The sequence below is a fragment of the Corvus hawaiiensis genome, chromosome 15 (assembly GCF_020740725.1).
Source record: "Corvus hawaiiensis isolate bCorHaw1 chromosome 15, bCorHaw1.pri.cur, whole genome shotgun sequence".
NCBI classification, from domain to species: Eukaryota; Metazoa; Chordata; class Aves; order Passeriformes; family Corvidae; genus Corvus; species Corvus hawaiiensis.
Genome location: NC_063227.1, coordinates 9,988,873 through 10,002,422, shown reverse-complemented (window position 1 = coordinate 10,002,422; position 13,550 = coordinate 9,988,873). Strand labels below are relative to the sequence as shown.

Sequence of the window (13,550 nt, the reverse complement as noted above, 5' to 3'; positions counted from 1 at the left end):
GCAACCATCTTCTGCAATGGTCTGGTTTTGGCCAAAACTTTTGCTCCCTTCAGGCATGCAGTACCTTGTGTGCCATCCCCTACCCAGCCTTTCAGTGCTGCTGTTCAGAGATGTCCGTACTTTGCTCAAGCCAGAATTCCATTCAGAAATTTTAATGCAGTTTGGTTTGGAGGATGCCAAACAGTGGCAAAATGATTTACTGAAGTACACTATTTTTACCTGCAATATGAACCACTTCTGTATTGAATATCAATTCATCCTGGTATGTAGTGAGTGTGTTAATTCTGTAGGCAGGTGTAGGACAGAAGCAGGGTGCAGGGACCATGTTCAGTTAGAGGGATGATCAATGCATCTCCTCATATGTATCAGTGCCAGCCTCCTGCTACCTGTGCTGAGCATTGATTGTAAACCTTTTTCCCTGCCTTGCCAGGAGAGTGATGTTGGTGATGCTGTCTTGCTGTAAAAGCAAAGATGGGAAACCTGGGAAATCTCACTGGCTATCAGTAGAATTCCTTTACTTCAGCTCAGATGTTTTTTTCCCCCTCTTGGCTTTGGCTTATTTAATCTCTGTGATTAGGACGTCCAGAATCAGTAAAAGCATTGCTCTTTGTGCTCCAGATGTCTGTCTGCCACTTCAGACCAGTAGGAACCAGTTTAAAAGGTTCAGGTAGGATTTTCACTAGAAGTAAGTAAGCTGCAGTTAGAGCTATCTTCAATTTCATTTCCCCCAAGCAAAATCTAATGGCTACTTGGAACAAGGCTGGTTTAATAACATCTGTTTCTCCTTGAATCACCAGGGGAAAAGTATTGATATTGCCATATTCTTAGGGAGTGTTTTAAGTCATGTTTTGACAGGTCAATGCCTTACCACAACACTGATAGCTAAAATGTTTAGGATACTTTGTAGTATTTTCCCTTATAATGCTATGATAGCACATCTGTTGTAAAATACGACTATTGGAAGGGTTTTATATGCTTATGTGGAACATTTCCTGATGTTTGGGGGGCAATGTTGTGCTCTAGCATGCTATCCCAGTCTGTGCGCTGCTTGTACCTGCTGCAACCAAACCACACAAAGCCAGTGTTTCATTATCATTCCCACTTACCATTTGTGGAAGCAATAGTCGGTATGACGTATCAACACATTCAGAATCTTCGAAAATATCTCAGAAAGTACTAGGAAGATTTCCATGAGGTTAAGATTGTTTTCTGTGGATGTATTTTGGCTCTCACAGCCTGTTGGATAGTTGTCTGGTCCATGGGTAGCCCTTTCCATCCCAGCCCTGTATGGGGGGCCATGTTGATCAGCCACATTGGTCAACTTTGGATCTTCAAAAGGTGAAATAGCTTCTTTTTTTTTCCTGGAGCACCTACTTCGACTTTGAGTTCCGAGAGCTTGGTTCCCACGGGGCGAGTTCAGGAGAACCTGCTGATTTCAAGCACTCCTGTGGCTTGTTCAGAGTCTCAAAGCAAATCAGCTGAGCTTGAAACGGGTCTCCTCATCAGTGCAGTGGTGCCCGCTGCTGTGATTTTAGCTCTGAGAGGATGGAGAAATCACAGCAGCTGTGCAGAAGCCACTTGCTCACCCCCGGGAGCTCTGGTGCTGGCAGTGCTGCCGGGGGGGAGCTCTGGCAGAGCAGTGCACAGTGATGGGAAGTGCTTCGGGCTGGGCTGTGTGACACATACTCCCGAAGTCTGAAAAGTAGATACCGGCTAAGTGGGAAGATGAGTCAGAGGGTAAAACCCCAGGCTTGTGGTACAGAGGGGTCCTCTTCAGCTCTGGGATGCTTGTACTTCCCCCTGCAGACATACCGAGAGTGTGCAGTTTCCATTCTTCTGTCTTCGCACTTCTCAACTTTGCAGCTCAGACAAGTGGTTCCCAGGACATCTTTTCTCCCGTCCAACAGCACCATGGTCCCTGGTAGGGCATCTTCTGGTCCGTGGTGGAGCTTCCTCCCTTGGCAGTGCTCTTGCAGAGGAAGAGACTTTTGGAGGCAAATCCTGCATAGACAAATTTCCATGCAAAGCTGAGTGATCCAAATGCACCCACTGTAACTCCTGGGAGTGGAAACAGGTGGTAGAGAGACAATTAAAATTAAAAAAAAAATCAGTGATAGTTGTTTTCTTCCCTTTTTTTCAGCCTCTGGGTAGTTACCTGTCCTGAGGGTGAGGACTGACTGGTGCTGGGGTGAGAGGGTGTGCAGGTACTCAGATTGCAGTGCTTTGGTGCTGAGATGAGTTTTCTGGACATCAAGTGTAATGCTCAATTTCTTTTGTTACAGATGGAAGAAAAACGACGCAAGTACTCCATCAGCAGTGATAATTCAGACACCACTGACAGTAAGGCCTTTAATTCAAAGCTTTGAACAAGATTCACCTCCAGCAGTCAAAATGCTTGAATAATTACTTTACAAAGAGTGGAGGAAACTGCATTTACTGGGAAGTGTCTGCACAATGAATTGTGTGCAGGGCTGGGTTTGTCAGAAATGCAGCAACAAGCTGATATCAATTTCTTTAAACACTTGGCTGTGGCTCCTCTTAACTGATGAGAGTGTCTCCCTTGTGTGAGGAGTCTGGGTGAGGAGAGCTGCTGATTGCAGATCTGCTAACAAAGCAGCAAACACCCTTTGTAGATGAGTTGTCCTTTCCTGTGAGCTGCAGCCTGAGACTAGTTTGCTCTTGATTTGGGTTGTACTGGGGGAAAGGGAAGTTTTTGTTGGAGTCAGAGTAAAACTGGAGCCACATTGTTCCCTTCTTGCGAACTGAAGAGGGATGTGGGAAAAGGGTAAGGCTCAAGCCAGCAAAACTTGCAAGCCCACGCTTGCTTTTCAACATCTACCTCACTCCATCCTCATTCAGGAAGGCACAGAAGCATGTGTTCAACAATAAACGTGCAAATGTGCTGAATTTTGGCTATAAATAGAGCACTTTCCTCTCCCACCTATCCCAGGGTTTCGCCCACTGCGGACATACCGCAGTGCCTTGGTGTTCAGTACCCTCGAGGCACCAGCCTAATCCGTTGTCTGGACTCCAGAGTTTCTTACTAGTTGCTCTTGTTTTCTTACAAATGTCACAGTAACTTCATCTGGGCTGTGCTGGGAATTTGCTCTCCACACTTTACAGGATCTGGCTGCTGGATATCTGAGTGCGAAAGGGACTTTACTAAAGACACTAAACTTCTGGGCCTTTTCCTAACAGGATGATGGAGAGATTACAGGGGGTTACGGAAAGGCTGATCTTGCTGGGTTTGGCTGCTGTTCCCACAGCTTTAGCCAAAAAAATTGTCAGTGTGAGTGGAGTTTGCACCACAACTGCCGACAGGAACCTGCTGTTTGGCTGCCAGCAGGGACCCCCATCCTGCTGGAGCCCTGGGGGGCCTGGGGGCTGAGTTGTGCCTACAGAAGGTGTTTCAGGCTCTGTCAACACCGCTTGCTTCTCGTAAAATGAAGCATCTCTATCTCAGAAAGGGGTTTGTTTTGGAAGCCATGCTCCAAACTTCCCGTCTCCTAATCCCCAGATGCTCAAAGGCTTATGGAGCCGAGCTGTGCTCGCTGGCTTTGCTGCCTTTCGGGGGTAAGGCATCTTTAATCATGGTATTAAACAACATGGCCTTATCTCTGTTGGGCTTGGATATTTATGCTGCAGGTGATATCTAAGCTGTTGACAAATGCTCTCCTGCAGGATAGTTGTAAACAGAGTGGTGACCTTCTTTTTCATGCCTCTGTCAGGAAAGGGTAGTTGTGGTGTGTTATCCAAGCCTGTATAGCTGTAGCATCAGACTTTAGCTTGAGAAGAGGGGGCAAGGTAGAAATTAGTGGCTGATCTCTCGATGAAAGCTGTGGAGCTGCTGCTGCTGCACTCCTTGGAGCCGCTCACTGAGTAAAGCAGCGTGTCCATGTGGCTGCAGCGCAGGGATGTTTGCTCTGGGCTTTGTCCTGTTATGCTCTGAAATATTATAAAGAATTTCATATTTATGGCACCCTCTTTAATGACATCTAGCCTGACACTTCAAAAAACAAGCTGTCTTTTGGAAGCAAGTGATGTCCCCACATCTGGTCTTCATTTTATGAAGTACAAGAAAGTGCACTGCAAAGTAGTGCAAGTAAAAAATACAGGGTGAGCTGGTGCCTCTTCCCCTGCCAGCAAAAATAGGCATGTGAGATTTACCTGGGCTCAACTGCCTGAGCTGGTGGAAGAACAGACATTTCCCATCACAGTGGTACCACAGCCTGATCCCTGAGTCAGCTCAGCTCCTGGCCAGAGCCCTTCCCGAGGTCCTCATGTACATGGCTCCATCGTGTTTGGGTGTTGCTTATGTGCATGGCGTTGTTTCCTCCTATTTAGCTCTCCAAGGATAAGTCAGTGTTAAATAGGCCTGTTGATAGTTACTTTGTTGCAACTTCACAGAAACATTTTTATATAGTGGAATATGGAGGGGTCCTCGTAATACAGAAGACTGAACTGTCATCATTATTTTGCAGAAATTCCAATAGTCAGTTTGTTATTTATTACTAACAAATACAGTCTTATATTTAAGTGATAATGACACAAATGGGTTGGAAATAAAGATCACTAATGTAGTGATTCCATCACATTTGAGGCCTTAGCCACCATTCCCTTTCAGAGGTGGTAGCAGGAGTGATGATACTGCGCAAAAAAAAGGTCATGTCAAGGTGTTACTCCCTCTTAGTGCTGACCCAAAGTATTGGTTGAGGCTGTAGCAGTGGGGCTGGTGACAAAAGTATGGAAAAAACTTTGACTCTTTCCCAGGTAACCTGTCTCTGTTGCCTTGTTGCAGGTCACACCACATCAACCTCCAGATGCTCCAAAATTCCGAATACCAAATCCCCCTGGTCACGGCAGAAGGAGAAGAAGCCCTCTGAGGTATGTGGGCTTTTAGGCTTTTCCCAAAGGAGAGTTTTCCCATGGGACTGTGCTTGCCCAGATGTGGCAGCCAGCATGCCCGTGGCTGTCTATGGGCAATAGGTGCCAGGATAAGGCATCTCCAAGAAGCCAGAGCCCCTGTTGCAGAGCCACAACTCCCAACAGCCGTGTCAACCCCAGCTCTCCCGGGGAGGGAGCTGATGGGGATATGTGATGAGCATCTCTGGTGAAGGGTGGGGGTCCTTGTGTCCACTCCATCCCTATTGATGGAAGTAAAGAGAAGTTAAGTTTCGTGGGACTGAGAGGTCCTACAGTACTGGGGTGTCTGCATGCCAAGGTTCCCTGGTTTGACTGCCTGCCTGGGTGCTCTTTCATTAATGGCACAGATCACAGCACTGGGGAGGGTGATGTGGAGACTCCTCCCCGTGGACAAGGGGGAGGCATGGAGGGCTGTGAAATGAGAGACAGCACAGCTGAGTTGCAGATTGTGTTGTGTTGTGTTGTGTTGGTTTCCCCCTGTCATGGGGCTCAAGGGCAGTAAGCTGAGGCCATCAGTGCCTGACCTTGCCGCAGGGTTTCCCCTCACTGGTATGGGCAGTACTGCCCATTCTGGGGATACTGCCCAGGTTCACCTGCTGGCTCTGTAGTGCAGGGTCTGGGCCTTGGGTGGGAGGAGCTGTTTGTCCCCAGGACTGTGCTGGAAGGGGTGGTGCTGTGTCCTGTTTTCCTTATGTGCCTCGGATACATTTCCACTAGCCATGGAAACTATACCAGGCATGAGCTGCTGTTGTAGCAACTGCAGTGTTTGGCGGTGGTCATCTTCATTTCAGCAGCAGCGTGAGCAAAGCCAGAGGGACATTGTTCTCACATTCCCTTCCCTCTGGACTGGGGTCTGGAGTCAAACAGTGCTAAGTTTAGAAGCAGATGAAGCTGGCATGGCTCATGTGAACTCCCCAAGTCCTCCGCGTCTCACCTCTCCTGACGCTGTGGCCTGGTGAGCACAAACCTCTGTAACATCCTCCTTTTGCATCAAGCTGAGTAGAGATTTTGAGGTTTTCCTGTGGTCACTGCCTGAATTACAGCTGCACTTGGTTCTTACTGCTCTGACAGGTTTACATTGATATATCTCGGTTGGCAAAGGACACAGACTGAAAAAGTCCAAGTTATTTGTGCCTTGGGTAAAGAGAGGGACTGCAAAGCTGTTACTACCAGCTGAGTTAGTAGGAAACACTCCAGAGAGCAAGAACCAGGGGTGTAGATGTCACTGACTGCTGACAAGGCTGTTGGAAAATTGAGTATTAGCACTGTTTAGGTTTTTGTTTGGGTTTTGGTTATAGATGTATCCCTTAGTGTGGGTATGGGGGAGATTTCTGTGAGCTGAATCCTCTCTTGGAAAGTGAAGCATTTAGGGCATCTCCTCCTCCTGTGGCACCGTTACCCCTCTCTGAAATAACTGCCTATCCCTGTGCCTGATGTGTTCATAAAGGCTTTGGATGAGCCCTTTAAGTGCTGTCAGGAGTCCCTGCCACAGAGATGCCCCATGTTAGATGTGAGAGGATGTGGCTCATGTGTCACGACAGTGTCATGGGTGCCATCCTGCTGCTGCCCAGTAAAATCCTCCTTCAAGAGCTGGGACATCTTTCTGCCTCACTGATGCAGACACATTTTTGTCTTCAATATGAGTTAGTTTAATCAGCCATCTAGGAATTTACCTGGCTGTTACTGAATATAAGTCCAAGATTCCAAGTGAAAATGCTTCTGGACTTGATGAAGGATGGTAAGACCTGGATCCAAGTTGCTGCTCTACAACAGCTGGAGTGAAAACTAGATCTCAGTCCATGGCAGATGTCTGCAGAGGGCTCGTCCCTCTGCTTCATGCTGCATTATCCCCTCAGGACGGTTCTCAGTGAAATGTAGCTGTGGAACAAATAAAGTGGAGCAAAAGCTGAACGGTGCCCAGCTTAGCAGCAGTTGGAACAGAAAGCAAACCTCTGTGGCTTATCTGAACTGAAACTCCAGGGGAATTTGGGGAGGCAATGTGTGATTACTCCAGCTGGAGTTTGGCCAGGATGCTTAAGCTGACAAACCATCTTCTACAAAAAGATGGTGGGTACACAAGCAGATGGAACAGTCCAGATCTCAGCTGTGCTCCCCTCACTGTGCATCGCCCCTGCACTTGCTGGTGTCTAGGTCTGCTGGAAATCAGCGCCAGCTGGAACCAGGGGTCAGGAGATTGTCTGAGGTTGGATATAGTATCACTCCAATCACTCCAAGACCTGCAGCAGTGCAGGGAGATGATTTGGAAGTCACTCCAGTATGAATTTCCTCTCCAACAGCATCTTCCAAACTTTTCCATGTGTAACCCAACTTCTGCTTTTCCTGTGAGCACCCATGAACCCGTCTGGTCCATGTGTGGGATCCACTGCTTGTCATATGTGAAACACTGCAGGGTTTGGCACATCCTCCCAAGAACACTGGGGGATTTCAGGCATAGACTGGGATGGGCATCATGTCCTGTTGGAGCAAGTACTGAGAAATGTAAAACATAAATGACACCACGGTCAAACTACTTCACATGAAATAGTGAATCACTTTTTCTCTTGTCCATCCTGCTGAGGATGGAAGCCACAGGAGAGTAATAGGGAGAGCAGGATGAATGTGTTAGCATGTACTGAACCCCTAGCCGTTTTGGGGCTGGACACATCTTTTCTAACAGTAACTCAAACTCCAGGTTTACACATGGCTTACAGCTTTATCAAGAGCTGCAGGGGGTGCAGGTATGTCCTGAGGGATGGCCATGCTGGAGGATGGGCTGAGGGAACAGGGGATTTATGTGTGTGTGAACTCACCAACCTGTCCTGCCCTTCTCCAAGCTGTGTCCCCATTTCTCTGGGAGCTGCTGTCCCAGAGAAACATGCATTCTCCCTGACAACCCGGGCAGGAGATAAAAAAATCAAAAGCACTAGTGTTACATAGTTATTAGTCAGGTCAGGGGGTGATGTTTATTATGAAAGACTGTGAGAAGGGATTAACTATACACATTAAAAACCACCCAATACAAGGCATCTGGAAAAACAAGCTTCTTAACATGGAAAAGTACTGAGCTGTTTGTAAACATCCGCGAAGGGGCCATTGCCAGGGAGGGTGATTATATTTATCTGTGCCTGTCACGGGGCTCTGCCCAGGCTCTTTCCTGACTGTCCCAGGCATCAGGCCTCTGTCTTGGCTCTCTCCCTCACAGAGGTGACAGTCGTCCTCCTCTATCCCTTGCCTGGGCAGCAGAGCCTTTGGGGCTAAAACCTGATGCTGATGGTGCCCTGGGCATGGCTCTGCTGCACTGCTTTGCCTGAAGGCAGAGGATGGACGTGGGCAGCTGCCAACAGCTTCTTGCATCTGCAGCGATAGCAGTACCAATCTGGTGATTTTAATTAATCTCATTAGTGCTTGTTTGTATCTTAACATGTCTGCAAACGGAGCGTGGTGGTTGGTACCCATCTCCCCGGGTCCCTTCAAGGAGGTGCTGGTCATGTTCCCCACTCTGGGAGCTGGAAGGAGGGAGTGCTTGCTCAGGTTATCCCAGCCGTGGATCTGAATCTGCAGCAGGGAATAAGACATGCCTGAAGGACGGATTTCTGCTTCTGTTAGTGGCACATTAGTGGAATCCTGCTCCTGGCTGTAGAGCTGCTGGGGATGTGAACACGAGCCTCACTGGTTTGACTGCAGTCATCAAGCTGCTCTCCTGTTCCTGACAGGGAACAGTTGTCAGTGTCTAAGGAGAGAATCTAAGAACAAGGCAAGTGTGTAATGATAGTTGCTGGTTCTATCTCCCAGCCATCAGCAGCCCGGGGACTCCCTCGGATGCTGCCTCTGAGTCACTGCCTTAGCTGCTGTGATAGTCATTAGCTCCAGAGCTATTTGAGATCCAAAGTGCTCACCTGCACTGCTGGAATATATTTTGGAGGGACAAAAGCCTGCTTTTTTTGTGCAGAACACCTGCCTGCCAGCCCTCCAGGCGTCCTTTCTCAGCTGAAGAGCCCTGCACAGTCTCGGCTCTTCTGTGCAGGTGCAGCTCATCCCACCGGACGTCCTCATTGCCCTTCTCCCTCACTCTGGACCTTTGGGAGGCGAGGGGACTGCAGCTGCAGGCAGGGCTCAGGATGAAGGGGAAACCACAAATTTATACAATTTACATTATTTTCTGCTTGCCTTGTTTAGATACTACTTCCGTGTTTTGAAAGGCGCCTTTTTATATCTCTTTATAAGGATTTAACTCTTAATAAACATTCTCATTGTTTCCCTTCTAAAAAGTAATTCTTACTGCATTGGATCATGGTTTTTTCCTCCTGCATTAGGTATATAGTCACCCAGTGCAATGTGAATGCAGTTGCTGTACTCTTCCATGCTTGGAGAAGAGCTTTAATGCATGTGGCCAAGCAAGACTGGGCATGCTTTTATGGGGCTGGATGGGGAGGAAATCGGTCTCTGTTGAAAGGTTTGACTGCAGTTTGGCTTTGTCAGTTTTCCCATGCCAGCGCTGGGATAACAGATTAAAACCATTGTCTTCTGAATGCTGAGGAGGGCTGGACAAAAATGCTTCTTGTTCCTATTTTGAGTTCTGTTGTTCATTGAAGCTTTAACATTCAGAATTTCAAGAGGAAACAAGACTAGATGAAGAGATAGGAGGCTGGCTCCCAAATGGACATGGGAGTTCAGGATTTCTTCCCCCACAGGCACATAATATCTGGTTGCACACACACTCCTGGCATTGCTGCATTTCAAAACGTTGCTACTGAGTATCGATGTCCTTCTCATTTTGGAAAGGGCTGGAAAAATGTGGTAGAACAGCAGGGATGTAGGACTGGGAGGTCCATAGGGGTGTGGGGCAGGGCAGCCAGGGCTGCGCCCACCTAGGTGCCATCTCAAGCTGATATCAAGACAGTTCGTACAACCAAAAACTATTCCCAGGACTCCCATTGTTCCTGTTGTTTTCTCTTTCTCTAAAAATCCTTGTGACTGATGAGCTATAACAAACAATTTTATGCTTGAGAGAGTGAAGGGCTAATGGAGCTGGCTGGAAATGAGGAGGGAGTCCTGCGAATGAGGCAGCTGGAGACTTCCCTCGTCCCAGTGTGGATAGAGGAAGGTGGTTATGGCTGGGGGATGTGCAGGGCACAGCTGCCAGGACTGCAGTCATGGAGGGGAAAAAAGAGTGTTGAGCCAAAACCTGAAGAAAACCTGTTATCTCAGTGTCAGGAAGCACTCCCACACCCTGCCTGCAGTGACCTGCTGCTGTCCCTGCTTGGGAGCAATGCTCGGAGCACCCACCACCCCTGCTTGCTGTGGAGGGGTCATCACTGTGAGATCCCATGTGGTGCTGTGGGTGTGAAGATCACCACTGTGAGATCCCGTGTGGCTGCTGTGGGTGTGAGGGCATTGGGGAGGATTACAGATCTGTTGGGTGATGGAGAGAGTGCATTCAAAGGTGAGATCTCGGATGCAGGCTGTGACCATCCCTTCTCACCTCTCCTGCCTGCCCTCACCCTAGTGGGTGCTGTGTTTTCTGCATGCACTTCATTTCGGGCTTCTCTTCTCCTACATTTTGTACCACTGCTTTGCAGTGTGGAGTGCTTTGGAAAGAGTTCTTTTCACTAAAACCTTTTAGGGACAGAGATGTTATTGTGTATTAAATACTGACATCCCATCCTTGGACTTGAAAGGAGGGACCGAGCTTACTCCTCTGACCCAAGAGCGAGGTCTGAAAGCTCCGAAGTCAGCTGGGTGCAGATGTGGGGGAAAATGTGTAACAGAATTCCCGCCAGCTCAGGAGGCCTGGTGTGCAGGGAACTGGCCTGCTGGAACCCATCTGTGTTGGGCTGAGCTGCCTGGTCCCTTTGGAGCTAGTTTCTCCCGGGCTGGTTTGCAGCAGGCGCCTGGAGCCAGGTACCCGTGCTGGCGGATGCCGAGGCCGTGCCGCCTCGCTGGGCGCAATCGGCTGCGCCGGATCCGGCACAGCAGTCCCTGGGCTGGCTGCTGCTTTAAAGCTAATTAAACCCAGTGCTAGACGAGTGTTTCTTTTCATTTCGATTTAAAGCCCAAAACAGATCCGGCTCTTTGGCTCTCACCCAGGAGCTGGTTTCGTACAAGTGGAAAGTCATTACCACGTTTGGAGTTTGGTGGTTTTGGGTGGGTTATCTGGGGCAAAGGGGATAATTGGCAGGCTTAGACCTACAGTACAGTCACTGGAAAAGCCAAGTCCTTGACAGAGCACGTGGTGTGGGAGCTGAATGGCAGGGAGATTGCCGGCTACTTCATTAAGAGGGGTTTGTGAGTGATTCACAGAGCCTGGAAATTGATGAAAGAATTGCATGGAAAGGTGGTGGAGAGGCTCTCAGAGGGGCTGGATGGTGATGGGGGAGAGGCAGAGAAGGAGGAGAATGCTGGAAAGCAGCACAGCCTGGGAGTCCTTAGCTAAGGGAGGGATAGGGAGCAGCACTTCTGATGCTTCATGGTGTGTCCATCATCCTTCCTGCTGTGGCAAGGCACTGTGTGCCTTGGCATCTCCCAGGGGTAGGTGTTCTTCTCTGAGGTTGTCCAAGTGTTGGACAAATTGATGCTGGTCCATGGAGGGCTCCTGGAGATGCCTCACAGCTGTCACAGGGCACAGGGAGAGGCTGCAGGGCTGTGTCCGGTGGGAGAAGCAGCAGATCCTCGCCAAGGTGGAGCAGCTGATGTACAAGGTGCCAGGGGCTCAAGGAGGAGCCAAATCCAACCCCTGCCTTGCAGGTTTCTGCCATACCCACATGAGCATCCTTCGAATACTAGTCTGGATCCAAGTGTTGCAGTGGGATGTGAACATCAGAGGATGTTACATTTAATTAGCTCAGGGGTTTTTTATATTTTTGAGAGGTAAAAGCAATGCAGCTTCTGCTTCAAAATAGCAAATTACAGAAATTACAAAAATACCGATATATTGTTCGGGAACATTGTTGGAACACCATGGCTATGGCATCCCAGTGACTTCTAATTTTACTGGACTGCCAGGACTGGCTCTACTGGTGAGTTGGTCCAACACCAGAAACTGGTGGGCTGAAAGGACGGGGAAGTAGTAGAGGTGGGTAGTCCAGGCTCACCTGACCTGTGAGATACAAGGGAGATGAAGGTTTTCTCCACATCCCTTTCTTTGCCTGGAGTCTGAGGCTGTACAACCACACCAACCTGGACTCTATGTCCATTTCTTTTGGAAATACAGAGGCAAAAATGTCTTGGGATTTTGAAATTTCATGTTCTTTTTCCCCATCTTTAAAGCTGACAGTAGCAAAGGAAGAGGCTGGCTCTGGGCACTGGTGTGATGCATCTCTGAGCATCACTAAACCTCCGTGAGCTTCCTGAGCAAGCAGAGGTAATAAAGGAACATCTTGGTTTGGCCTTTCCCATTGCTGGCAGATCGATAGACAATAACCAGATCCCATTCAGGACTGAAAGGGAAGGACGGAGCCTGGCCAGGGCTGTTGTGGTAGTGGCAGGGGGAGCGGGTGCAGGGCAGCAGACAATTTGTCGGCTCCCACGGCCGGGGAGAAACAGTAAACACTCCTATTGAGGGAAAATTGCTTGTTTTCTGGTACCCAACTTTCTCTTCATCGCCAGGTCCTCGGTTCATCAGTGCCCAATTTGTCCTTTATTTGGTTTTCATAAATAATTCAGAAGAGTTTGAGTAGAATAATTGAGTCTTTTCCCAACCCTAATCCCAGACAATTCAAAACAAAAAGACATTTAGATTACAATTTGAGCGTATTAGCTGTTGGGAGATTTCCAGCCAACTGATCTGCTTTCCTTTACAATTTCTGTGCTGTTCTATCATTTCTAAAGTGTTCTGCTTTGATAGTTAATAATTTGAGCATATCCAGTTCTTCATGAAAAGACAGAGGCGTCGCTGTGATAAAGTGCGGGCGCGCGTGCTGCCATCGGATGGGTGAACTTATCTGTTTTCCAAGAAGGACTAAATAAATGAAATAGCGAGATTGCAAATCCAGCCTGCGATGCGCCTTATCTTCAGGGAAATAGATACAATCGTGCTTATTTGGCTTAAAATTAAAACTAAGCTTCTATGCTGATGCGAGCTGAAAAGCCAGAAGGGATGAATTTGGGGAGGACTTAATGCAGGAAAACACGAGCCTGGGATCTGCACCATGCAGAGGGGAGAAATTATACCAAGGGCTGGTCCCATTGCGGTGCAGGCTCCTCCACCTCCCTCTTCATCAGTAGGAGGAGGGTGGTGGGCTGGGATTTTGACACTGTGCCATGGGTGCCCAGCCCTGGTATTGCCCCAAAGGGACAGGGCCTCTCACCTCGCCTAGGTTAACCTCGTGCTGACCTAGCAAAAGAGAATGGGGATCCTTGCTTGGGGTAAGGCTCTGGGAAGGCCACAGCTGCTGTGGGTTCCTGGGGAGACCTCAGGGCAGGGTAATAATATGGCTGGACCCTCCTAATGGTTGGTTGTCCTAGAAAGGGCAGTCCCATGTTCTCCACTGCTCTGGAGCTGGCTGCCAGGTCTGTGTACTGAGGGGGAAGCAGGAGCATGCTGCCATCCTGCCCTGCACTGCCAACACTGCCCTGAGCAGCTTCCTGGAGGAATTGGGTGTATTTGTCTGCATGAAAGAGGGATGTAA

The 13,550-nt window shown here is 48.6% G+C and overlaps 1 protein-coding gene across 1 annotated transcript in view; it reads left to right on the top strand.

Moving 5' to 3' along the window:
- JADE2 (jade family PHD finger 2) overlaps nt 1–13,550 on the top strand; it is a 69,535-nt gene that overhangs the window by 1,545 nt on the left and 54,440 nt on the right. Inside the window, 2 exon segments of the mRNA XM_048319637.1 lie at nt 2,283–2,340; nt 4,799–4,884. Coding sequence (XP_048175594.1) covers nt 2,283–2,340; nt 4,799–4,884 — 144 coding nt within the window.